This window comes from Eubalaena glacialis, chromosome 1 (genome assembly GCF_028564815.1).
Source record: "Eubalaena glacialis isolate mEubGla1 chromosome 1, mEubGla1.1.hap2.+ XY, whole genome shotgun sequence".
Taxonomy (NCBI): domain Eukaryota; kingdom Metazoa; phylum Chordata; class Mammalia; order Artiodactyla; family Balaenidae; genus Eubalaena; species Eubalaena glacialis.
The window spans coordinates 219,345,147-219,372,524 of record NC_083716.1 but is presented as its reverse complement, the minus strand read 5'-3'; the positions used below and the strand labels follow the sequence as shown (position 1 = coordinate 219,372,524).

At 38.2% G+C, this 27,378-nt stretch overlaps 1 protein-coding gene across 1 annotated transcript in view; it reads right to left on the bottom strand.

Moving 5' to 3' along the window:
• The window catches only part of XRCC5 (X-ray repair cross complementing 5), a 103,598-nt gene that overhangs the window by 7,150 nt on the left and 69,070 nt on the right, over nt 1–27,378 (bottom strand). The window contains exons 17-19 of the mRNA XM_061204819.1: nt 12,546–12,655; nt 10,807–10,903; nt 8,899–8,966 (exon numbers count right to left, since the gene is read on the bottom strand). Coding sequence (XP_061060802.1) covers nt 8,899–8,966; nt 10,807–10,903; nt 12,546–12,655 — 275 coding nt within the window. The remainder of the gene's footprint in view (nt 1–8,898; nt 8,967–10,806; nt 10,904–12,545; nt 12,656–27,378) is intronic.

Below are 27,378 nucleotides of genomic sequence, written 5' to 3'. Positions count from 1 at the left end.
GGGACAGAAAATGCTAGCAGTGGGCGCACAGCCTGGAACAGAACTGTAACGCAGCACCCGTATCATTAATTCTATTTGTTCTGGTTGATTTTTAATAAAGATGTCTGAGGGCCACATAGAGATACATGAATAAGAAATTCATACTGTATTTGCATATGGTTTACATCTAAAGCTTAAACCCTGCTCTTAGATTCCCAAATTAATCTTTACTTATTATTCTAGCTATTATCAATATTAAAAATGAAATTTTAATTTTGTTCCTCTCCTCTCCTACTCACGATCATTAACCTCCACATGGTTTTCCCTGCAGCAAGAATACCAGCGCAAAGGACAAAGACTGATCCAGCTGGTGAGAAGTGAATAAAAGGTAGAGCTGTGTCTTACCATACGCCTCTGGGGGGCTACAGACGACTGGCACCTTCAAACACAAGCTCCATGGTCTCAGTGTTTCTGTAGTCCACTATATCTTTTATCATCCCTTAGAAACCTGATACATGGTAGGTATTTATTGATGAATCTAGAAAATTCCTAATGTTTTTTGGCACACAGCCTCTAAAAGCTCTAATTCCGGGCTTCCCTGGTGGCGCAGTGGTTGAGAATCTGCCTGCCAATGCAGGGGACACGGGTTCGAGCCCTGGTCTGGGAAGATCCCACATGCCGCGGAGCAACTGGGCCCGTGAGCCACAACTACTGAGCCTGCGCGTCTGGAGCCTGTGCTCCGCAACAAGAGAGGCCGCGACAGTGAGAGGCCCGCGCACTGCGATGAAGAGTGGCCCCCGCTCGCCACAACTAAAGAAAGCCCTCGCACAGAAACGAAGACCCAACACAGCCAAAAATAAATAAATAAAAAAAAAAAAAAAAAAAAAAAAAGCTCTAATTCCCATTCCCTCCTCACCTGCAAAAGCCCCTTTCACACTGCAATTACAGGATAAATGAAGATAGGACTGTCTGCACGGTATGAGCATGGTATATACAATTAAACACAAATGGCATATCTCTGAGATGAGGCCAAGCTCCTAGGAAGACAGGCACGGCAGCAAACAAACTTCCATTTCCATCAAGTGCTAAACATCTGCAACTGATTTCCTGACAGATCTGCTTCGCATTTCTGCTCAAGCAAATTACAGCTAAAAGCTGGGCTGCCATCCATTATCCTCCCCAAAGCCCCAGGTGAGGCTGATCTCTTACACATATCACTCCTTACCATCAGAGTTTTTAACTACAAGTAATTTCCAGGCTGTGCAGTGACAGGGAAGCTAGAGATAAGGACTGGCCTGTTTTCTCAATAAAAGCAACAGGTTCTCTGAATGCAGCCGAAAGGGGCACAAGTCAACTCTTGACTTTTCTTATGTTCTTTCTCTCTGCAGTATGCTGAAAAAGCAGAGAATAAACAGAAAGAACAGTTGTGTGACACAGTCCTCCATCCTCAAACCACCATCATTTACTTGGGGTTACCAAGAAAGAACCTCCTTACTTGGAGATCTTTATGAAATGGATAAACTACTACTTCTCAGATACACCGAAATACAATCCTGGCCACAAGCAGAGAAACTGCATCAATAACCTCTATATAGAAGCTTCCAGTCCTATTCCTCCATAAGACTAAAAACTAAAAATCAGCTTGTCCTCAGACCCTTACCAATCCCCAAATCGAAAACACATGGCCTCCACCGGGCTTATTCCAACACCATCAGGTGATTCCAAAGAATCACCCATAATCCAGATACACAAAAGCATCAGGAAGAATGAAAATCTGCTTGCATGTATTTTGTCTAAAACAACACACACTTAGGTTTCATTAATGCTACTTTCATGCTATAAAGGCAATATAGTGCAGCAGAGAAATCCTGCAAACTAGTGTGGAGGAAAGAACCATAACCTAAGCACTGCCTGTTCCTCAGTAACCCTGGGCAAGCCACCTGGCCTCTCTATAACTAGTCTTCCTCAAAAATAAGATGGGAGTACTACTACTGACCCTATCTATTTCATGGGGTTGTATTGTTTCTCAGGTAAAATAAAGTATACAAAAATGCTTTGTGGTACTGTAGATTTTATGTTCCAATTCCTAGGAATACACCCAATACATGTCTACCAAATTAGGTAGGTATAAGGTATTAGGTATAAGAATACCCACAGCATTTTTATTCACAATTCCCAAAGTTTGGAAACAATCAAATGTCCATCATTAGGAGAATGGATGAATAAATTGTGGTACAGCCATAAAAGTGAATACTACCTAGCTATAATAAAGAATGAACAATTTTAACATCATGGATGAATCATAAAAGGCATCATTCCAATTATGTGAAGGTTAAGACAGGCAAAATGACTCTCAAGTGACAGATGTCATCAGGGAGCCTTCTGAGGTGTTGGAAATGCTCTTTATTTTGATCTGGGTGGTGGGTACTCAGATATATGAGCATGTAAGGATTTATCAGTGTACACATTTAAGATTTGTGCATTTACTGTATGTTCCACCTCAAAAAAAATTTTAAATTGTATCTTAAAAGTATCAAGCTCTAAACAAATATAAGGTAACACTGTGATATTTTAATTATCGCTTTTCTCATACTAACATACAGAACAATTACACTAGAGATTTAAGGCAGAAAAGGAAAGTGGAAAAGAGCAAAGAAAAAGGTCATGGGGTCCAACAGCGGCCAGCAGTTAGAGAAAATTGTTCCCAAGAAATGATTCTTAAATTTTATCTTATAATCCTTCACAAGGTTTTGGAGATCTCTTTTGAAAGAGGGAGCATGAGCCTCTTTTCTTTATGTACATGCGGCTGGTGGCATTCTAAGGCGGAGGCATGGAGATGACTATAGTAGGAGTCCAGGGTCTGGGCTCTAGGCAATTCAGCTAGCCATGAACTTGTTGTGAGACACTGAGAAAGTCAACTTCACATCTCTAGATTGCATCTAGAAAATGACCAGATCACTAAGCTTTGAGCATCTGTGATGCTATGATGGAAAAAATAAATGTCAACAACAAAAAAGAAGGCTAGATTAGGCAGCTATAAGGAAAACAAGTGCTAAAATGATGCTTTCTCCCCCATAGATTTTGTATCAAATGATTGTTTAGACATAGCTCAGCATCCTGGAATCCCGTGAGAAACAATATTCCAAAGCCATGGGAAGAAATCCTCTTTCCCCTCTGTGCTCTTAATATGGAGTAAAAAGAATGGAGGACTGGGGGTCAGTCCAATAACTGGATTCCTGGCCAGTGACTTACTATGAGATCTCAGACACATCATTTTACGTCTCAGCCCTAAGTTTCTTCATATATAAAATAAGGAGTTTGGACTAGATCAGTATTTTTCAGGTTCTGTTCCTTGAGGTCCTGAGGGTTCTTCCAAGTCCCGTGGGCATGGGTAACCCCAATTTGCCACTCCCACTGCCCATCAAGTGAGAAGCATCACCTTTCTCTGTTTTATCTATCAGGCTTCCTTGTTAAGCTTTCAGTTTTAAGAAATAAAAACTCAGCTAGGAGATCATTAGGATTTATTCCAGCTGAATAAAATTCTACACAACTTAAGCCAGTATCCTCTGCCTTAGTGAAGGCTCTGACTTGTTTAAATTCTTTTGGCCGAGGGCATCTCAGCAGCAGCATCCTTTGTTGTGGGGGCCTGCACCCACTAGGAGGCAGTAGCACGCCGCCTGCTGTAACCACCCAGAATCTCTGGACAATGGCAATGTATCCTGGGGAACAAAATCACTCTTGGCTGAGAACCACTGTTCTAACCCTAACACAGGTTAGTAGGAAAAAGTTAAAAGAAACTTTTTTTTTAATAAAGAAGATAAACTTCAAATGAAGAATCAGCTTATCTCGACCTTTCACAAGTCCAGGTCTCTCACTGAGTGTCGTGCCCAGATGCTCCTGGAATGTGCCAGGATAAACAGGCACCCCTCCTACCCGCCACAGAGCCATGCCCTGTGAATGAGCTGACGGAGGAAGGGTGCACAACAAGGCCCATCCATGTTGTCGCAAATGGCAGGATTTCCATCTTTTTATGGCTAAGGAGTATTCCATTGTATATGTATACCACATCTTTATCCATTCATCATCGATGGGCACTTAGGTTTTTTCCATATCTTGGTTATTGTAAATAATGCTGTGGTGAACAAAGAAGTGTATACATCTTTTTGAATGATGGACCTTGAGAGTATTACGCTAAGAGAAATAAGTCAGAGAGGGAAAAACAAATAGTGTATGATTTCACTCATATGGAATATAAAACAAAAACAAAACAAAATAAATGAACAAACCGAACTAAACAAAAACAAACACACAGATACAGAGAATAGAGTGGTGGTTACCAGAAGGGAAGGCATGAGGGGAGGGTGAAATGGGTAGAGGGGGTCAACTGTATGGGGATGAATGAAAACTAAAATTTGGTGGTGAGCATGCTGTAGTGTACACAGAAGTCGAAATATAATGTTGTACACAGAAATTTACATAATGTTATAAACCAGTGTTAACTCAATAAATATAAATAAATAAAATAAAGCTGGAGCAAAAAAAAAAATAAAAGACCTTATCAAACATGGCATGTCTAACAATAAAATGGCATGTCTAACAATAAAATGGCATGTCTAACAATAAAAACTAGAAACAGAAAAAGTTAAATGAAAGAATTCACAGGTTATAATGACAATAAACATGAATGAAAAAGAGGGGTAATATTTATGTCTAGGCTTCGAAATGAAATAGAGGTATCAGTTATTGAAAAGAAAAGTGACTGTCTAAGCTTATGTCATGAAAGAACTTTCTATTTCTGCAGCAAGGCTGACGTACCTATATTTCTCAAAGAATCATAAAATCCACATATTTCTAGAATACACTGGAGGGAAACAGCTCTCCTTAAGATGTACAAGTGTAAAGTTATGATTTAATTTTCATTTAAAATGGACATCCTGAATAATTATTTCCTTTCAAATCATCAACATTTAATAGCAATAATGTGACAGTTGCTAACTTTAAATAACTTACGGTAAATATCTTGAAAGAATTTTAATGGACTATGAGGATTGTTCTCCAATCTCTGATTACAGCCAAGTTTCCTTAAATGATTATTTGGTAAGTGGCCAAACTTAACACTTGCTTTGGGACTTCCCTGGTGGCTCAGTGGTTAAGAATACGCTTGCCAAGGCAGGGGACATGGGTTTGAGCCCTGGTCCGGGAAGATCACACATGCTGCGGGGCAACTAAGCCCGTGTGCCACAACTACTGAGCCTGCGCTCTAGAGCCCGTGAGCCACAACTACTAAGCCCGCGTGCCACAACTACTGAAGCCCATGCGCCTAGAGCCTGTGCCCCGCAACAAGAGAAGCCACCGCAGTAAGAAGCCCACGTATCGCAATGAAGAGTAGCCCCCGCTCGCCGCAACTAGAGAAAGCCTGTGTGCAGCAACGAAGACCCAACGCAGCCAAAAAAACAAAAAACAAAAAATAAATAAATAAATGTAAATAAATAAATAAAAACACTTGTTTTGAAGAAAATGTAAATGAATATTTTAGTGTATGGCCAAAAGTGATTACACTTCCATAACTTACCTAAGAGAAAAAGCTGAAGCATGTCTCTCCTATTAAAACCACAAGGAATCAACTTCCTTGAGCCAGAATCTCACTAATTCTCCCCATTATCATCTGTATGTACACTTTCCCTTCCACATTTCTCTCCAAAAATCAACAGGTGCCATTTAAAAATATTTTTAATATAAAGGATTAAGTTTTCATTCTGAAAAAAAAAATGAAGGGTTCATGTGATACTGAAGCAGACACAAAAGCATAACTGCAAGTCAGACACGACAGAGTGTGCGCTGAGGGTGAATCACAACAATGGGCTCCACTCTGCTGTGTTTACCATGTTTTCTTCCTATTCAAACATGGTGATGTTTTCAGAGTTGTCTTAAACCGCAACCAACTGAAATCAGTTCTGCTGATGTTAGAATCATGTAACGACACCAGCCCATATCTAGTCTTAACTGAAACTCTTCTCTGCAGCTTCATTACCAGACATTAAAATTCCTGATGGTTAGGCTCTGTGACCTTAAATTCCAAAGATGATACTGCATTTGCAACAAAGACTAAGCCCCAGACATTTGCAAGCAGCACACTATCCCTTCCTAGATTTCTTTCTCTTCTAATTTTCTGGAATCACTTAGCTGTGACACCTTTGGTTAAGAGGTACTGCTGGGAGGAAAGACTACCTTTTTTAGATCAGTGCTTTCCTCTTCCTCCCAAAACTGTAATGTGTACTCAACTCTCACCTGGATGATAGGTTGTTTTTTTTTTTAATGCAATGACTAAAATTATTTGCCTTGACTTATTTTACCTGTTTAGCAAAAACTGATTGATAAGCTTTCACCTTATGTGATTTTATGTGTCAACCTGGCTACACTGTGGTGACCAGCTGCTGTGTCTAACACTAGTCTAGAGGTTTCTGTGAAGGTATTTTGTAAATGCGACTAAAATTTACAATCAGCTGACTTTAAGTAAAGAAGGTTACCCTTGGTAATGTTGGTAGGCCTCATCCAATCAGTTGAAGGAATTCTGCCTCTGGACTGTAATAGAGAAATTCTGCCTGAATTTCCAACTTGCTGGTCTGCTCTACGAATTTCAGATTTGCCAGCCCCAACAATTGTGTGAGCCAATTCCTTAAAATAAATCAGTCCCCACCACCCCCATACATACATACACACACACACACACACACACACACACACACACAAGCATTCTATTGGTTCTGTCTCTCTGAAGAGTCCTGAATGATGCATCCTAGTTCAAGGGGGAAAGATTATCATGCCATTGTATAAAATAACAAATAGAAATAGAACCAGTTAAGTGGCACTCTGAAGCCCAAGGTACTCAGTCCTGACTGTGGCAGAAGGGGGTACAGACACCATAGAACCCCTTCTGAGACAATAATCAGCATCTTGGAGTATGCTTTTTTTTTAAAATCCTTTTTAACGTGATTGTTTTATTGAGCTTATATAGGTTTAAAAATTCAATTATTTCCCCTTGAAGCATGAGGATGGATAGCTTCACTTTAACTAAGCCCTAACATCAGCCCATCTAGCCAAAAGACATTTAACAAGACGAGTGATGTTTTTTACTCTTATATAGCAGTCCATGTGGCCTTCTAATCCCAACCTGGTAGCGGTGAGGAGGCAGAATTCCTTACATCCTTCCTCTGAAAATGGCTGCTCCTACTTGAGCACCTCAAGTATCTGGAAACCTTCATTAACTGATGCTTACTATGAAGTTTAAAATTAAGCAAAAAAGGCCTCTGCGTAATCGTACTTCATAAATATTCATCTACTATGTATGCCTCACTGGACATAACTCTCGTGGGGACTGTGGTTAACAGTGCAGAGGGCTTGGCCTCTGTTCACCCAGGCTCTTCCTATCCCAGGATCCAGGGCCGTGGGCAGCTTATCTAAGAAGACAACATGGAGGATGCTTTTTAAATTCTGGGATCTTACTTCCTGAAAGCGGGGTCCATATATGTTCTTTAACAAAGTGCTTTTGCCAGGCAAAGTGCTTAATAAAAATTCTTGTATACTCTAACTTCTCTGCCAAACAATATTATGGTTTTTGCCAAGTGCATTTATTGAGCTGAAAATTCAAGGTATTTAAAATTTGGCCTGAATTTAGCCATAGATGAACATCTCCAGCCTTGTTTCTGCCATTTCCTTAGATTACTGCCCACCAGTCCCAGACCAAGCTCTCCCTTAGCTTGGTAGCTAATTTTTGAGTCTCCAGTTTTTCCTTCTACTACCTTGTAACCGGCTGTTTGAGTTTCTAGAGGGCGGGGTGTTGTCTTATCATCGAGCACAGTGCCTAGCAAACAGCACAGGCTTAGCACATAACTGACAGCTGCCAGGTGTGGTACTAGCAGGGCTGGGTCAACCAGTGACTATAAATGACACTGAATGTTACGAACCATATACATTTGAGCTATTCAATTTAATTTCATTAAACTTTCATCACAAATCTGAGGTATAATGAAAGACTACTGAGCTAAATAGCTATACGTTTTTGACTCATAACTGAAATCAGATTCAATGCTCATACATCAAGCAGGAAGACACCAAGTACATTGACCATCTGTGTCAATATGAAGTTCATGGGGTCTGCATACATGGGGTGTTCTACTGTAAAGATCTAGATATGCCTTATGTTAGAATAACGCTATTGTTCTACCTTGTTGCACATCACAATCATCTGAGGGGCTTTAAAAACTCAAAATCATGCCCCAAACCCATCTCAGACCAACAGAACCTCAGGGGAGAGAGAGAGGTGCCTGTCATCAGTATTTTTTCTTTTTAAATAGCTCCCCAGGTGACTAATGGGTGGCCTGGGTGGGAATCACTGGGCTGGATAGATTTCCTAGCCTTAACCAGGGTCTAGGCTAAGCGTGGTATATACTACGGACCAGGAACTCTAGAGGTACTGAGTTCTAGAAACACTAATCTAGTTACCCTTAGAATTTCACTTCTTCAAGAAAGAATGGGCATCGGGACTTCCCTGGTGGCGCAGTGGTTAAGAATCTGCCTACCAATGCAGGGGACACGGGTTTGAGCCCTGGTCTGGGAAGATCCCACATGCCGTGGAGCAACTAAGCCCATGTGCCACAACTACTGAGCCTGCGCTCTAGAGCCCGCGAGCCACAGCTACTGAAGCCCACACACCTAGAGCCCGTGCTCTGCAACGAAGAGTAGCCCCTGCTCGCTGCAACTAGAGAAAGCCTGCACATGGCAACGAAGACCCAACGCAGCCAAAAATAAATAAATAAATAAATAAATAAAATTTAAAAAACAAAAAAGAAAGAATGGGCATCAAGAAAATAATATCCACTGCAATAATTCATCTAAAGACAGGGAGCTACCCCTCAATACCTTTTTGGCTTCCTCAGCAGTAACAGAGCTTCCAGAGGCTTCATCTTTGGTGATCAGAGTAATTCCATCTAGAAAGTAATTCACAGAGTAAAATTCAAGTACAAAGAATCAATCCCAATCCCACCTTCCTTTCCACCACACCTCCTCCCATCTTTGCACTGGAGATTTTTAGAACTATAAAGGTGCTCTTCTCTATAAGAAATATAAAGCTTTATTAAAGGCACTCAATTCACATTGTTCCTCCCATCTTACATTACCCTTTCTCCTATTTTTGCTTATATAAATGAAGGGCACATCGCAAATGCTACCGGCTGTGTGCAGTCTTTCTTGATTGACTCTCCCCTTTAGAATTCTCAGATCAGTTTGTTTATCCCTTTGAAATGGCTCTCATCATATCGTACCCTGTATAACTATTCGTACATATTTTATCCCTCCTAACAGATTATACTTTTCTCTAGGGCAGGGACTATGCTTTATTCATCTTTATATTCCCCTCAATGTAGTACATAGCAGGAGCTCAGTAAATAAATGAAAATTGAATGACTATACTTTGGTCCAAACCCATGAGGTACCAAATATGGGAATCTGCAGACATTTTGACTTCTAGTAGTGTTACTGGCTATTGATGGAATGGCAAGAAGAGCTAAGGTCAGGAGGAAACATGCTCTTACAATGAATGGCCTTGTCTATCATTTAGCACAGTACATCGAGTTTAGCTCAGTGAGAGCAAATCAAGGATAGAAAATTTACCCTTTAGTTTTCTCTTCTTCCTAAGATTTTCTTCTGCCTCAAATGGCTGATGCATGAAACGCTTTCAGAAAAGCACATGCATTTAACATCCATTTGCACCTAGAAATGGCACAGGTCATGTGTATTCTCTCAATAGGTTATAGGCTCTTAGAAAATATGTATCTCGTGTATGTCCTGCAAGTTTCTTTTCAGCAAGCAATATGCTAGAGGTATTCAATAAATACCAAAACCAATCTCTTTCATCTACTGGGTCAGTAGCAGAGACACAAAAGCAATTTGAATAAGCCCCACTCACCACCTATTCTAATAGCTTTTGCTCGCCAGTGTAGAAGTTAAAGGCTGAAAAATTAACTGTCAGAGAAATGGTTGCCTGAGTGATGAAAAGCTGCCCGTTAGAAGCTGGATAGATAGGAATGCAACTCCTTTTATACAGAATTTGCATAGAAAGACAGGTTGAAACTAATTTGGGGGGCTCTACTTCAAGTACAAAGTTTCATACTTTGCAACATCATTGTTTTCATAATATGTACTTTTAATAGGTAATATCTTATATTTTGGTTATGAAAGAAAATCAAGTCAGGTTAAAGAAAATGGGCAAAGGACATGACAGAAATCAAACATCGAGCCTAAAATTGAAAGGTTTGCCCTCTTTCTACGATTAATTTGCATTGGTCACTGTGAGTAAGTGAGGAACTGAATGGCTTTGGTGCATGAAGATGCTGGTCAGCTGATATGGAAAGCCAAAGAACATGGCAATGAAAGGTAGAGGAGGGGAAAATGTGGGGGAGGTCAGTGAAAGTGCTGTGGATCCAGCAGGGCTGACAGGTCTAAGAATCGGAGAAAGGGGGCAATGTCTGCCCGCACAGCTTCTTCACTCATCAAACAGAAAGGTGTAATCTCTGAAAGGGTCACGCTGCACAATGAGTTTAAGATGGGACTTGTATGTTTACTTATTATTTATCACTTTGTATTTATGCTTATTAAGCAAAATTTTTAGTTCACTGAATCCTGAGTGTTTCCCAAATCCACGTGGAAAAATCCACATGGAAAGTTATCAGGTCCTCACATAACACATCACACAATATAATTTATATTTAGAATTTACACTTAGAAAAAAATAGCATAAATATTTGGATAAAAAGACAAATGACACCTTACCCTGGACGACAATTTCCCAGAAATGATTTAATTGTTTAACTTCCACTTTCTCTCGAAGGGCTTTCAGGAAACTGTTAAAGTGCTGCTCTTCTGAAAACTGTGGTAGCATGTGGAGGTAGAGGAGGTGGCAGGTCAGAGCTCATACAGAAACGTAATTCATCCCCAGACCAAAGCAGTACATATACAAGAATCCACCATATTTATTAAAAATATACAAAATGTTCTTTTTTGGTAAATGGGAAACTGGCATTTCAAATTTCACCTTCATTTGCTGGGAGCCAGAAATCTTTCCATCTGTTAAAGGCACAGAAATTTCCATAGCCACACAGTTTCTTTGGTGGCCTGGTACTCTGTTTTTTAAGTTTTAATATAGACAAAGTCAAACAAAGACAGAGTAATTTAGTGGGATGCTTGTGTACCCATCACCCAGCTTCCATAACTGTTAAGTCGGCCAATCTTGTTTCATCTATACCCTCACCTTCTCCCACAACCCTTGGATTGTGTTGAAGCAAATTTCAATCACATTAGCTCATCTATAAATATTTCAGTATGCAATATCTAAAATATAGAGAAATTAAAATATTCACAAAAATTAATAACAGGAGCAAATAACCAGTCACATTTTCCCAACTTACTTTCTTTTTCTTTCTTTTTACATTTTTAGTTTAAAAAGGTCATTAAGATTGATTGATATGTCTCTAAAGTCTCTTTGGATCCTCCTCCATCTCCTTCTCTCTCTCTCTTTTTTGGAATCCAATGACCTGGTACTCTAAAGGACATGTGGTGGCAACAGTGCACAGAAGTGTTATCAGACACTCCATCCAGCCTGCGGGGCAGGGGGAGGGGGCATGGGGTAGGGGGCGCTAAAAAACCATTTTCACTACCTTTTCATCTAAGCAAATCTTTCTCCACCTGACTGAGTCATCCGTAGTCTTATACTGACTCTACTTTGCCAAAATTTTGGTTTTTTATCTGTAGGGCATTTGGATTATCTACTTCTGAATCGTTTATCCCATTCTAATTTGAACAATTTTCTCATTTTCTTATCATTCTTTGTAACTACCTAAACAATTCAAGAAGTAATTTGTTCATTTATTCAGCAAATATGTAATAAGCACCCACATAAGAACTAATGTACACTACAACCGTGCCTACTTTAAAAATATATTTTCTAATTTTAACTTGCTCACTCTCATCTAGAGTTTATGTATAAAAGCCTAGAAATAATTTGGAAGATTTTTAGATACATTTTCTAATATTCCTACTAAAACAAACAGAAAACCCCACAAAAGATGGGACAGGAGTGCTGAGTTATTAATTTTCAGTGTTCTTTTTTTCCTGGCATTCAGATCCCTACTTCTGTCTTCATCAAATCCTTCTCAATAATTACACAACTATATTTTTTCCATCCATTTCCCTAAAATAGTTAGTCAAATAGAATACAATACAATAGAAATTTCATTGGCTCCCTAAATAGAAATCATAAAGCCAGGGCTATAGAGTGTAATAAAAAGCTAACTCCCAGGGATAAAAGATCCCACTCACCCACACATCTTTATTCCTCCTCAGAAATGACACCAATAGCAAAATGAGTTAGTCATTTCTACTTCCTTGGCATACGCTGCTCTTCACAGTAAGGATGATTATTTCCAAAGCCCAGGCTTATTTGTGGGGTGCTGTGTGTCTCTCCCCTGTGATGGTGACCAACTGGTTAGGAAGAGGACACAGGATAGCATTACCTGAATGGCTTCTTCCCGGAAGACTCTGATACAGTCCATGCTCTTCATAAAATACAGTGTTTCGTTAGTATCCAAAAACTGCTCAATGTGATTTATTAACTGGTGACTTGCTAGAACATAAGACAACAAATTTATTTTCCTTGATTTGAGTGATGCTTGTTAGAGAGAATGTATGCTCTTGTGTGCTTGTAAGTATGTGTTATGGATCAAAAGCCTCGTGGTCCATATGCACAAAAGCCATTTTTCTTGTAAGGGGGTGGATGGGAAGGAAAGATGAGATGCAAAACGCTGACTTCAAAAGTCTACATTTAGAAAGTCTGCATAATACTTATTGACATTTGACAAGAAATAAAATTTCTAAAATGCTTAGAATTATAGCTAAATGTTCCTTTTGGAATTTCAAACACTAAGCTGTTGCTGCTTTTTATTTTCCCCCCACAATTCAGGGGTCATTTGGGTATTTCAAAACTGCCTTTCCTGATACAGTCACAGAAAATAGATCTTCTATTCCCTCCCCTAATTCCACTCAGGATAAATGTCAAACAGTGTCACACAATGAAAAATAATGAGCCAGGGACACTCCATCTTCTTCCAATCACAGGTCAAATTAGAAAAGACCAGCTTTCATCTTAATTTCATAAAATCCTTTTAGAATGGAAAATCATTGCTACATATCTTCTGCCCTTAGATGAATCTGAATAGTCTCTAAGTTACTCAGCACTCTACAAAGCCATGAATACTTAACAATAATGGTCAGCAGGCAACATCATAAATGCTACAGGAAGAGGAAATGCGTTAATAATGTTATAGTTTCCAAGGTGGGTTGCAACTTGAGACTACCTCATAAACAAAAAAACAAACATTCTTCATAAAAAAAAAAGCAGAGGAAAATAAAAGCATAAAGTCTTCAGGGAACTTAAGTTGCTGAGCAGATCAAAATGGACACTTACGATCTGTGTGGAAGAACAAACCAAGGAGATGGGCACAGTCATGGCCTAAAGGCTCACTCTCACTTGTCCCCTGAAACTGCTTGCTAGCTGGCTGTTCAGCAGTTTGTGCTGAACGGTCAAGATATTGTAAGACTGCAGGTCTGCCATCGTCGTGGCCTCATCCAAGCATTCTCATAGTTATGAATGTGTGTGCGTGCAGTACTAATGAAAACTACTTTCAAGGCTTGCCTATAAAGGCTCAAGGCCACTAACTGAATCACAGTGACCTGAACATTGCTCAATGCCTTATGAAAGACATGAAATGAGGTGCCATCAACTTATTTCCTAAGGATCCTGCAGCATGTGAAAAGGATTAAAAAACTGGACAAAGTATTTCCTAATATAATAATTTTGCAGCAAGAGAAAATATCCCCAGTAACCATTTCATCTTTTCTACCAACTAGGAGATTATGATCTCTATTACAATAAAGTACTTAACCAACTTGAGGGATTAAAGAAACACTTCCCTGCAATTTCAGAAATCTTTACCAATGTATCCTGCAGCAAGGAATTAATATCCAACTACAATTCAAAGGAGAGAAGGAATGTTTGGATGGGTCTTTTTAAACAAGGTAAATAACAGAACCCTGATTAGTAAGCAGAGCAGAAAACCATCAACAAGAAGCTCAAAGCAATAGAAGCTATCTCCCTTTTTTTAGCCTGGAAAGGCAAAGTAACAGAAATGTTTGATATTTCCTATACCACTCAAGCAGCCTGCCTTCTCAGACAGTCTGATATGAAGTTCACTCAGCGTTTCATATCTGTGCACAAATAAGAGCCTTTACAAGCCAAGGGCAGTAATCCCGGAGATGCCAAGTTTCTCATTTCTTTTGAAATGTGAATAAGGAATCTCAGCAAGCTATAATGTAAATATTTCTCTTTGCTTGATTTAGTGATTATTTTAATTTAGCCTAGTACATATTTACTGTGTAACTGCTACGTATAAAATGCTATGCTACATTCTATAGGAGATACAATTAAGTTGAAGATAAGATCCTTACCCTTGGGAAGTTTACAGTCTAACAGAGGATATAATACATATACACAAAAATAGTAACAGGAGGTAAATGTGAAGAGGGCTATTAGTAGTATGGAAATATATCAACTAGTCTGAATTTTAAAAAATCTTTGGTGATTATAAGAAAGCTTCATGAATTAACATGGCATTTTTGCTGGGCAATGAAAAACAGAATTTGGCTATCAGACAGCAAAAAACAGAGTGAGCAAAAAGTATAAAGAAGAGAGATGGGGGCTTCCCTGGTGGCACAGTGGTTGAGAATCCTCCTGCCAATGCAGGGGACACGGGTTCGAGCCCTGGTCCGGGAAGATCCCACATGCCATGGAGCAACTAAGCCCGTGTGCCACAACTACTGAGCCTGTGCTCTAGAGCCTGCGAGTCACTACTACTGAAGCCTGTGCACTTAGAGCTTAGGCTCCACAATAAGAGAAGCCACCGCAATGAGAAGCCCGCGCACCACAAAGAAGAGTAGCCCCCACTCACTGTAACTAGAGAAAGCCCGCACGCAGCAACGAAGACTCAACACAGCCAAAAATAAATAAATAAAATAAATAAATTAAAAAAAAAAAAAGAAGAGAGGTGGGAAAGCACAGGGTGTATCTGGAGAAAAGCGCATGGTCCAGCACATGGAGTCCATGCACAGGAGTAGAGAAGAAAAAGGAGGAGGAAGAATTAGACAGGAGAGGTAGGAGAGGTGGGAGGAAAGGGAGTTCCAAGGAGGACGAACAAGGTGTGCAAGGGGCCTGTGGCAGGATAAAGTGTAGGAAAAAAAGGGTTCAAGAACAAGCCTTTTAGGAACTACAGCGTTTAGAGGTTGTACAGAGGAAAGGGAGCTGACAAAGGAGGCCAAGAAGGAATGGTCAAGGAGACAGGAAAAAGGAGGGTAAGGCAACACAGATACTGAGAGAAGAAATTATTTGAAGAGGAGAATTGTCTACTGTGTTATAAAGTATTACATAAATAATATTATGTATAATTATTATATAAATTTGCAAGGAAAAGAGTATAATGAGCACAAAAGATTAAGGACTGAAACTTAGGGTGTCCTTACACCCAGGAACCCGTGAAACAACTAGAGACTGCTGAACTGCTTTGCAAAAAACACAGCTTCCAGACCCATTTTTATCTTGAAATATGATGGAATACATACACATACACACACACACACACACACACACACACACAGTTGCCATCTTATAGAAAAAATATTCAAAAGAAACTAAAATAAAGCAAGTGCAAAGCCAATAATCCATGTGCAATAACAGTATGGAAAAGAAAAGATACAAAGAAAAGAAGTAGGTGTCTCAATACCAAGTTTCCATTTAAGAATGATGTCCTTATGTATTTGCAGGCCTATCTGGATTTAGTTTTCTTATTTACATGTTAGACTGTTCTGTTCTTTCCTCCAGAAGGTTCAGGAATGCAGGTACTAGATAAACATATCCAAACTTCTAATAAATCCAATGAATACACAGAACCAGATTTTGCCCTTCTAGGAATACTCAGTTACATGGCCTGTGCGTCTGGCCCATAATTCTGAATTCTGTCCCTCTACCTAGACTATTTTGTGGTTCACTGACTATAATGAATCATTTAACACCAGTGAATAGATGTGATGGATGATGCTTTAATATACTGAATATCAGAATGGGATGTAGATAAGGGACTTCGCATCCAAACTCTGGTGGCATTTCCCTGCCATTTTTAATAAAAGTAAAACGCAGAAATGGCTGAAAAAATAATCTGCTTTGACTCCCCCTTTTCCCCTACTCATACAGGAAATGCCGATCATCAGGATGCTTTTCTCTGCTTCTACATCAATTATAGGGCTAAGGAATGGCCTGTCAGTGTTCATACTCAGTAAATCACAGCCCTAATTATAATTCACCAAAATGCTTTTCAGAATTAGCCAGAGGCTCAGTAATACTCATTAGCAGATAAAATAAAAAATGGCCATTGGAAAGGCCATCCATCTTAGGATACCAGGTCAGGCAAAGGCTGTCATTTATCTCAAGAAGTTTTCAAAAACAAGATGCCTATTCTGGATTTCAAAAGTTTCTGTTCTGGATTTTGAGGTGTATAATAGGGACATTATATATTAACCCAGCATCTGACAGGAGTACAGATTGTCAATACATAAAATGAGTCAACACAATAATACTTTAATGTTATATTAAAACGTTATCAAGATTCAGAAGTGTTATGTAAGAGGAAAATGGCAGTGTTTCCTTGTTTAATCTCTTTAGAGAAAACATTCAACACCTTCCGAAGTCCTACAAAATGAGTCATCTCCCTTCTTGTTGCAGTCACAAACATCTGGGGCCATGTGCTTGTTGGCCTCTGACTTTACATTTACTTACTCCCTCTGTTCTCTGCGAAGTTGTTTCCAACAAAGTGACAGGAAGTCATTTATTGTGGGTTTTTCCCCTCCATTGTACAGAGCCAAAAGAGCAGTAGGTTCATTCAACTGTCACACATTATATATAAAGGACTGGAAAACCATCTCAAATGATTTTGCTGAGCCCAGGCATCATTCAGGATGTTTCCCAGTTTAATTCTTCTCATGATCTCAATCAATGCCTTATGAGAATTTTACTTATTGAAGAGGTGCACATTTTGCAGATGTCAGCAGTTAAATCATTTTTAAATGTCGAACAGTTTACATAGTCAATGGCATCTTTATAAAACAAAATAAGGTGACAATAAAGATCAAGCATTTAAATCAAATAAGTATATGATCAGGTCAGTCATTAAGAGAATTAAAAGGAATAACATCTATCAGCAGCAAATAAAAATCTAAGCAAGTAGTCCAGTCTGCCACCAATTAAATCCACATGTAAATTACAATCACTGTTTTAAAGCAAAAACTTAACAAGAAACACTTGCTTGGTAAGAAAACAAGTCTGTGTTTTAATACAGGTTACAGAAACAGAAATCTGTCATAAAGAAGCTTCCTTGTGTCTCTTTACTATAGGATATAAATTGGCCATTGTGGTTAGAGACTTTGTGTATTATTGGCCAGGGTCCAACCAGAAGAACAGAAATCACTAAATATTTAACCAGGAAATTTAATGCAGGTAACTGTTACACAGGTGATAAAGAACTATTAAGCCAACTGAGAATGGGTGCTGTAACCCAGAGATTAGGAACAGCAAGAAGCTCCTAGCACCTCTGGCACTGTGGAGGAAAAAAGAACAGAGCAGAAAAGAAATGAGAGGGGGTATAACTAAAGCTCAGGGGCCTGTCCTATGGGAGCCAAAACCATGGAGGACTTGGAGCTGCTGCCCTACTCGGTAAAGGAAAAAGAGAAATATCCTGGCTTCTCCCTCCTTCCTTACTTCCCACCAATCTCTCACACTGCCTGAACCCAGTAGGAAGCTAGTAGCTGTGGGAGCCTGGAAAATGCAACCCACAGGGGCTGGACCTGCCCCAGTCCTCCCCCTAGACCTGGTACACACAGGGGAAGGGTGAGCTACATACACTTCCCTTTCCTTCAGGTTTATGGTGAAACACAGCCAAGAGGTTCCACACAATTGTGTTGGCCATGTTGATAAACCTGAGTAACTAGAAGTGACTGAACCCTTCCCATGGTATTCATGTCCTTTCAGGAGCAAATGCACCTCTGAAAATGTAAGTACAAAAAAAAAGGTATCCTAAATATTTTTCCTCTAAATGACATTTTACGCTGATTTATTTCTTAACTACCCTTTCTGCTTCCACTTCCAAAAGAGTTTGGACCTAAGATCCCAAGAATTTGTCCTGAATGTCTGTGCTCCTTGGTCAGGTGTTACTCCCGTTTTTAGTTTTGCAGTCTTTAATGAAATCTGCTTACTGGGGAAAAATAAATCACTGGTGGCAACAAAAGAAACTGAGAACTAGGGAAAAAGTATAAGCTTTATGAACCTGAAAGTGACATTCAATTGTTGTCTTATTTTTAAGCAGGTGGACTGTGGAGTAGACACAGCTCTGTCCTGCACTTTGCCTCTGCCCCACCCTTCCCCCTTTTAGAAACTGTTGTGCTAGATTCTTTGCCCCAGACTTCCTCATCTAGCAGGCAGAAGAAGTCGCCTGCCCCCCTTTTAAGAACAGAAAAAGTCAGTAGATATGACAGAGAATACCACAGCAGTAATATTATGCACGATCAGTAGCACAGAAAATTGTACTAAGGTATATAAAGCACTGACCACTTCAACAGTACAGATACAGCCCTGGTTGTTTTAATTATTATTATTATTTTTCTTACCAATAACTAAAAAACTCAATTAAAACCACGACGTTTAAGCTCCATAAGTTTAGTCACAGCCCATTTTTTCCATGCTTAACGATTTTCTCATTAAATGCAGTCATTTCTTACAAATTGCACTAATAATAAGTCCTGCTGGGTGTTTTCCCCCTTTTTAAATGCTAACTTTTCATTGATGTGTTAAATTAAAACCCCAGGCACAGGAGCAGAGCAAATGCAAAACCTTTATTGTTAGACTCCAATCCTGCAGACTATGAGATCTCTCTTGTTTTATTTTTGGAGTCCTACTGTGTAGCCACAGGAAGAAAGATTTTGAAGGTCTCTTGGTCTTAGCTCACTCTAGAAAAAAAGGTGATAGTGTAAGCTAATGAGAAACTAAAAAAATGGCATCTGGTTCAGCCCATTGGCTTCAAGACGAGTTTATGTAGGGAACATTATGACAAGTCTTTTTCATTCTGGATGAATAATATTTCTCATCTTAAATAACTTGGGTGTAAGACCAGACCTGTTTCCAAGTCAGCTGGAAATTTTTAAGTTTGCTGGCCAATGGGTGGGTTTCATGGCATTCTATGGTCTTTTAATTTTTTTATTAAAAACACTCAATTTAACTATTAAAGACCCACTGAACATGTCCCATAAAACCTGAAGGTTATTAGTTCATATTTACAGGGCATATAGCAGTTAACTAAAGAACAAAGAACATCCACTCTTTAGTCTAACTAATTCCTCCATTTCCAGAAAGGAGTGCACTTAAAGTAGTGCAAAACTGGGACATGATGCTAACATAAGAAAGAAACTAAAGGAAGTTCTTTTCATCAAATGAGGAAGTGATTTTTTTAGCTCATTTACGTAATGTACATGCTATATGCTTGGCAGTATGCATTGAGGTTGGGAGTAGGGAGTGGAGAGGGCAGAGAAAGAGCATCTCCATAATTTTCTGTTTTTCTTTTTCCATAATTTTCTAAGGTCCTAAAACAAATTCTAAAACTTGGTGAAGCATACTAAAATATGATAATTTACTAAATACTAAAGTGATACAGAAGAATTCAGAACTTAACCGTCTAGACTTGATCCCATTCTAGATGAGTGGTAGGAGGGAGGCAGAACGCAAGATGACAGTAGTACTGTAGTAATACTGTACTAATAGTGCTGTAGTAATTTTATAGTATCTGTCTAGCTTCATCCCTGAGTGGATGTCATCAAACTAATATAGGAAGTTGGCAGAAGGAACCAAGCAGCCATAGAAACAGTGCAGCCAAGAGAAGATGCTCTGGAACAGACCAATCTGGCAATGGGATCCAATTACAAGTTGGTAATTGAATGGAATTGAAATTCATGTATCAGCTGAAGAGATGCAGTGAGTGATGAGTCAGACTAGACTCCTCAGCAAGGAGAGAAGCAGGCGGCCACTAGCTGAATGTGCTTTTGTGGATGATGGAGGAGGGGAGGCAGCGTACAGTGTTTTACAAGGCCTCAAGGATTTGACTCATTCTTAAATAGAAATATCAAGTACCAGAAATTTTCAAACCATATTCCATGTAGTAAATCTTCTTAAAAATTGGTAAATAATGACGTACTGTGTTTATATTGTACCTTTCCTTAAGGACCCCTCACTTTTTTTCTTTCATTTTTTAAATCTTTTTCTGATTTTGTGAAGAAAGTTGTATAATATTCTAGAACTCAAAATACAGAGATGTTATTTTTCTCTACTTCTTCTTCGATGAGGCTAAGATTTATAAATCAATCCAGAGAACCTGAGGATTAGTTCTGTTGTAATTCAAAAACTCAAATCGTTATTATTAAAGACAGTGATGGAAACAAAAAAATTACTACTAGCCAGCAGTACTCAGAAAGCATAAAAAAAAAAATAGAGGTTTTATTTGTCCCACTGATGGTAGACCAGCAGCAGCATCTTTGATAATGAATCATATTACAATAAAACTACTACTGGGCATTAGTAACCCAGCATACACTGGCTCTCAAACCTCAAGAATCTCTTTAGGGGAAATTTGGGGGTGAGAAAAAAGAATGGACACTCTTTGTGGAAGAAATATCACGAGCAAACATACAGAAGAGCCGGAAAGCCAAGAGTATTAGCAGGAGTACAGTTTGGTTTGAGTACAGGGTGTACAGAGGGGACCTGTAGAAATATGGGTCTAGAATGGTGGGATTGGACAAGGTTGTGGAGTCTTGGCTGGGGGACTAATTTCAAAGAAACAGAGAGTGACTAAGAAGGGCTGACCCATAATCAGATCTGTGCTATAAGAAGCTAAATCTGTACCAACATACAGGATGAGCTGAACAAGAAGAACTTTGAGGGTAATTAATATAGGATGCTATAACTGTCCAAAGGTAAAATAATGAAAGCCTAAATTAGAGTAGTGTTTTTTAGGATGGAAAGAAAAAGACAGATATGAAACAACTGGATTAGAAAGTGATTAGAAAATTAGAAGAAACTTAGAAATGGTACAAAGTGGTCAGAAATGCTCATCAACAGTAAAGTCAAGAGACAAAATAACAGCAGTAACAAAAATCCCTTATTTCTGGAGAAAGTCCTATTAGCACTCATAGCACTAGGACACCCCATCACTTTGGCTGTTGCCTCACTTGGGATACCTTTCTCTGGGCCCTTTCCTATCCAGCCTTTTATGGCTCAGGTCATGCCAGCCTCTTCCATGAATTCTTCCTCAAACTGGTCAACCCACCTGCTTCTATACCCATACTCTGCATCCTTCCTATTGGCTTGGATGAACTATCTGTGTGTGCATCTATCTAAGTTACCCCTTCCACCTGTGCCCTAGATCCCACACCTCTCCTCCACTTAAGGATCTCACCCATTCTCATGTCTTTATAGACCATCTTATGATGACTTCTCCCAGATTTATATTTATAACCCAGGACTTTTTCCTGAAGTCAAGACCTATATAACCAACTTAGTATGTCTTTCCCTTCTCAGTAAATGCCAATTCCTTCCAGTTGCTCAGGCCCAAAAACTTAACAGTCACCATTGACTTGTTTCCTTCTCTCACATCCTATTTTCAAACTGCCAGCAAAACCTGCCAAGTCTACTTTCAAAATATATCAAGAGTCTGACCCCTTCTCGCTACCTCCATCACTACCTCTCTCACTTGGATCACTGCAGTAGCCTTCTAACTCATCTGCCTACTTCAACCTTGCCCATTCTCATCACGGCAGCCAGAGTGCCTTTTAAATCAGATCATCCTCTACTTAGAACTCTTTAGTGGTTTCCCATTTCACTCACAGTAAAAGCAGAAGGTCTAGGAGGCCCTATGTGATATGTGCCCCAGATACCTCTCTGATCTCACCTCTGCTTCTTTCCTCCAGCCACACTGGTTTCCCTGATGCTCCTGGGCAATGCTCCCTCTTGTCTGCAAAGCCTTCCCCAGAGATATTCACCAGGCTCTATCTTCCACTTTCCTCAATTCTCCGTTCAAATGATAACCAAGCAACAAGGCTTCCTTGATCCTCTACATAAAATCACAAGCCCATCACAAACCCAGCATTCACCATCTCACTATCCTGTTTTAAGTTTTCTCTATAGTGCTGTCATGAGTTGAACAGTGTTCCCCCCCAAATTCAAGTTCTTTCCAGAGCCTCAGAATGTGACCTTATTTGGAAATAGGGTCCTTGCAGATGTAATCAATTTAAGATGAGTTCATAAAGGGGTGGGAGCTAATCCAATATGACTGATGTCCATATGAGAAGAGGTCAATTTGGACACAGTCACACAGAACTCCAACTGAAGATGAGGCAGAGACTGGAGTGATGCATCTACAAGCCAAGGAACACCAAGGATTGCCAGCTGTCACCACAAGCTAGGAGAGGGCCATGGAATGGATTCTCCCTCAAAAGTCCTTAGATAGAACCAACCCTGTTAAGACCTTCATTCTGGGCTTCTAACCTCCAGAACTGAGAGAAAATAGACTTTTGTTGTTTTAAGCTAGCCAGTTTGTTTGGTTACAGCAGCCCTAGAACATAGATTTTATTTGTTTATTTCTGTATCTTGCCACAATGACTAGCACATTACAGGCATTCAACAACCATTTGCTGAATGGATGAATAAATGATCAAGGCCTCAGTGAGTTACTCCTCTAAAAGCTTCATGTCTAAAAGACATGAAGATGTCTTTTTGTGTTCCTTCAATTTAAACCCATACACTGTGTATTCAGTACTGGCTATCACTGGGGGAATGGACAGTCTAGAATTCTGATCACTGCCCTTTACCTTAATTTTATAGCGATATAAATGGTTAAAATAAAGCTCTATGGAAAGGGAAAATACATAGACAAAGAGTAATGGGCTATGTAAGATGTATGCAGGTATGTGTGGATAAGATATCATTTCCACATTATCATGACTATATATGTAGGCATCTTTGTTGTTGTCACTTACTAAGTATGAATTAGCCCCATCCCATCTTGTTGTAAGCTCTTTTTTTCCCCTCTTAGGTCAAGATGCTTGATCCCATGAGGAATGGGAGGTTCTCTAAAATGTACTGCCTGTGGCTATAACCTCAATTTACCATACACTAAAACAATTAACCATCTTGACTATGATATAGAACATTAATAGGGATTAACAGGGTTATTCCTATGAAGTGAGAGAAAGCAAGACAAAGAATGTGGGTATAAGGAGGGTTTGGAAGAGAGAGGGACAATGAATGAAGAGAGTTCCCCTTTTTATGTACTACTGAATTACTATTTGACTTTTTTCCAATGAGCATGTATTTATTTTTTAATGAGAAGCCGAAGAAGCAATTAAGTCATCTTGAAACATATAAGAGACTATTACATAAGTTAACAATAAGCAATTGTTTGTATTTTTAGTGAGTTCTAAATGGAACGACATTTTTCATGGGTTGACATTTACTGATGGCAGTTACTCAGGACCCTTCTATTTCATTGATCCTTTTATTTCTTTTTTTTATTTTTTATTTTTTATTTTTTTGTTTTATTCTTTCTCTACCACCTACTTCCTTCTGTTTATTACTCATATACTTAAAGGAGAGTACAAAAAAGGACCTTAGAAATTATTTAATTTCACCCACAGTCCTCAGGATAGTCTACCAATTTGAACCAGATTTGTGGCAGGCAAATTTTATCATTAGTTTGTAGATTCAACCCTCCCTGTAATTCTATACATTAAAAATTCCAATGTATAAGTCCTGCTGGCTTCATTATAGTCCATCTAAGAGTAATTAGAAATAGGACAATTATGAGATAATTGGGATAATCCAAACTTATGTATGAGGCAAATAATGAATCAAACAAAATACACCCATGCTTGAGAAAAAGAGCACCAAAGAAGAAACAAATGAAAGGAGGGAGCAATGAACCTATGAATTTTCCCAATCTTTAAACACTGAACTAAGACTTGTTAACAAGTTCCTGAGATCTCCACAGTTTTTCCTGTACTGAGTAAGCTTGTCATTTACTAATGTAAATTAATTCCTCCCATGAAGCAGAGGATTCTGAAACACAAACATAATCCTGTGATACATACATCTAAGTTTTTTTTTTTTTTTAAACTCCAATACCTGAAGACCTTTATTTAAAATACACTCTATTACTTGAACTGACAATGTTTTCTTTATTGGTACTCTGTAGAAATTCACTTGGGTTTCTAGATTTTTGTTTAGCTAGGTGAGGCAAAAATTATAAAGGTCTTAATAGCCCACAAGGTCTCAAGGTGAATAACCTTCAATACTCAAAACATCATGGAGAACAACTAGACATAAAATCAACAAAGATATAGATTTGAAAAAACTATCATCCAAACTGGCCAAATTGACATTTACAGAACCCTCAACCAAGCAACAACAGAATACATATTCTTTTAAAGGGCTATGAAACATTTGTCAGAACAGACTATACGCTAAGCTATAAAACAAGTTTCAATAAATTTAAAAGGACTGAAGCCATTCAAAATATGTTCTCCAGTCACAACAGAATTAAATTAAAAATCAACAACAGAAATAAATTTGGGAATTTCCTAGTACTTGGAAATTAAACAACACAGTCTTAAATAATTCAGCACAGTTCTAAATAATCCAAAGGTCACAGTAATCACAAAAGAAATTAGAAAGTATTTTTAATTGAGTGAAAATGAAAACACGTTATCACAATTCATGGTGTGCAGCTAAAGAACTGGCTAGACGAAAATGTATAAATACCTATGTTAGAAAAGAAGTTTCAAATCAGTAATCTAAACTTCCACCATAAGAAACTAGAAAAAAAGCAAAATAAATCCAAAGCAAGCAAAGGAAGGGAATAATCAAGATCAGAGCAGAAATCAATGAAATTTTAAAAAAATATAATGGAGGAAAATCAATAAAACTAAAAGTTAGGATCTTCTATAAAAGAGAAACAAAGCCCATAAACCTTTACTTAGACTGACCAAGAAAAACAGAAGATACAAATTACCAAAATCAGGAATAAAAGCAGGCATATAACTATAAACCACAGAACTTAAAAATATTGTAAGGGAAAAATAATATGAACAATGTTATGCCAACAAATCAGACAACTTAGATGAAATGGACAAATTCATATAAAGACACAAATTACCACCAATGACTCAAGAAGAAAGAGAAAATCTGACTAACTCTATCATAAGTAAAATGACTGAATTAGTTTTAAAAAGCTTCCCACAAAGAAACCAGGTCCAGAAGGCTTCACTGGTGAATTCTATCAAATGTTTAAAGAAGAAATCATACCAATTCTGAAGAGGATGAAAGAATACTTCTCAACTCATTCTATGAGGCCTGTATTCCCCTGATACCAAAGTCAGACAAAGGTATCACAAGAAAACTACAGAAAAGTATCCCTCATGAATATATACACAAAAATCCTACCAAAATATTAGCAAAATGAATTCAGAAACATTCAAAAAGGATTATTTACCATGACTGACTGGAATTTATCCCTGTAATGCAAGGCTGGTTTATCAACTGAAAATCAATGAATATAGTATACCATATAAATAGAAGAATAAAACCCACATAATTATCTCAATAGATGTAGAACGTGCATCTGACAAAACTCAACATTCATTCACAATAAAAACTCTCAATCACATAGGAATGGAAGAAAACTTCTTCAAGATGATAAAGGGAATTTGAGAAAACTCAGAACTAACATCATACTAATGGTGAAAGTCTGAAAGCCAACACTGTACTGTAAGAAAAAAAAAACGAAAAAAAAAGAAATTAAAAGCATACAAGTTAGAAAGAAGTAAAACTGCCTTTATTTGCAGACAATATGATCCTGTAAGTAGAAAATCCTAAGGAGTATATAAAAACAACTAGAATTAATAAACAAGTTTAACAAGGCTGCAGGATATAAGGCCAATATACAAAAATCAATATTTCTATATACTAGCAAGACAGTCCAAAAATAAATTTTTAAAAATTTCATTCACATTTGCATTAAAAATTTAAAAACACTTGGCAAAAATTTAACAAAAGAAGTGCAGGTCTTGTACACTAAAATCTATAAAACACTATGGAGAGAAAGTAAACAAGATTTAAATAAATGGAAAAAGAATCCATGTTCATGGATTAGGAAATTCAATATTGTTAAGATGGAGATTCTTCCTTAATTATTTTATATACTCAATGCCAATCCCTACCAAAATCCCTAAAAATCGAAAAGCTGATCCTAAAATTTATATGGAAATGTGAAGGACCTAGATTAGCCAAAACAATTTTAGAAAAGAACAAAATTGGAAGACTTATGATACAGTATTTCAAAACTTACTATAGAGCTAAAGTAAACAAAGCAATGTATTAATGAAGGACAGGCATAGATCAATGTAATTAAATTGAAGACTACAGAAATAAACTCTTACACTTATGGTCAAATAATTTTCAACAAGGTGCCAAGGCAATTCGATGGGAAAAGGACAGTCTTTTCAACAAATGGTGTTGGGACAATTAGTTATCCCTCTGAAAAACAATGAACCTACACACTTACCAAATACTCATTTACAAAAATCAACTCAAAATGAATTATAGACCTAAAACTTTCAAAAGAAAACACAGGAGAAAATCTTTGTGACTTGGGCTAGGCAAAGATTTCTTACAGATGACAACAATATGACAGCCCATAGAAGAATAAAAAAATGATAAACAAGATAGAAGATATATGAATGGCTAATGAGCACATGAAAACTGGTCAGCATCATTAGCAGCCTTTAAGAAACTGCAAACTAAAACCACAATGATACACTGACACATTCACACTAAAATAGCTATAACTGAAAAGACTGACAATACAAGGTTATCAAGGATGTGGAGAAAGTGGAACCCTCATTCACTGCCAGTGGGGATATAAAATGGTACGCCGCTTTTGAAAAGAGTTTGGCTATTTCTTAAAAAGTTAAACATGAACTTCCCATATGGTTCAGCAATTCCACTCCCACCCAAGAAAACTGAAAACATACAAAGACTTGTATGCAAATGTCCATAGCAGCATTATTTGTAATAGCTAAAAACTGGAAACAATCCAAATACCCATTAATTGGCGAGTGGATAAACAAACTGTGGCATATTCATTAAAATGG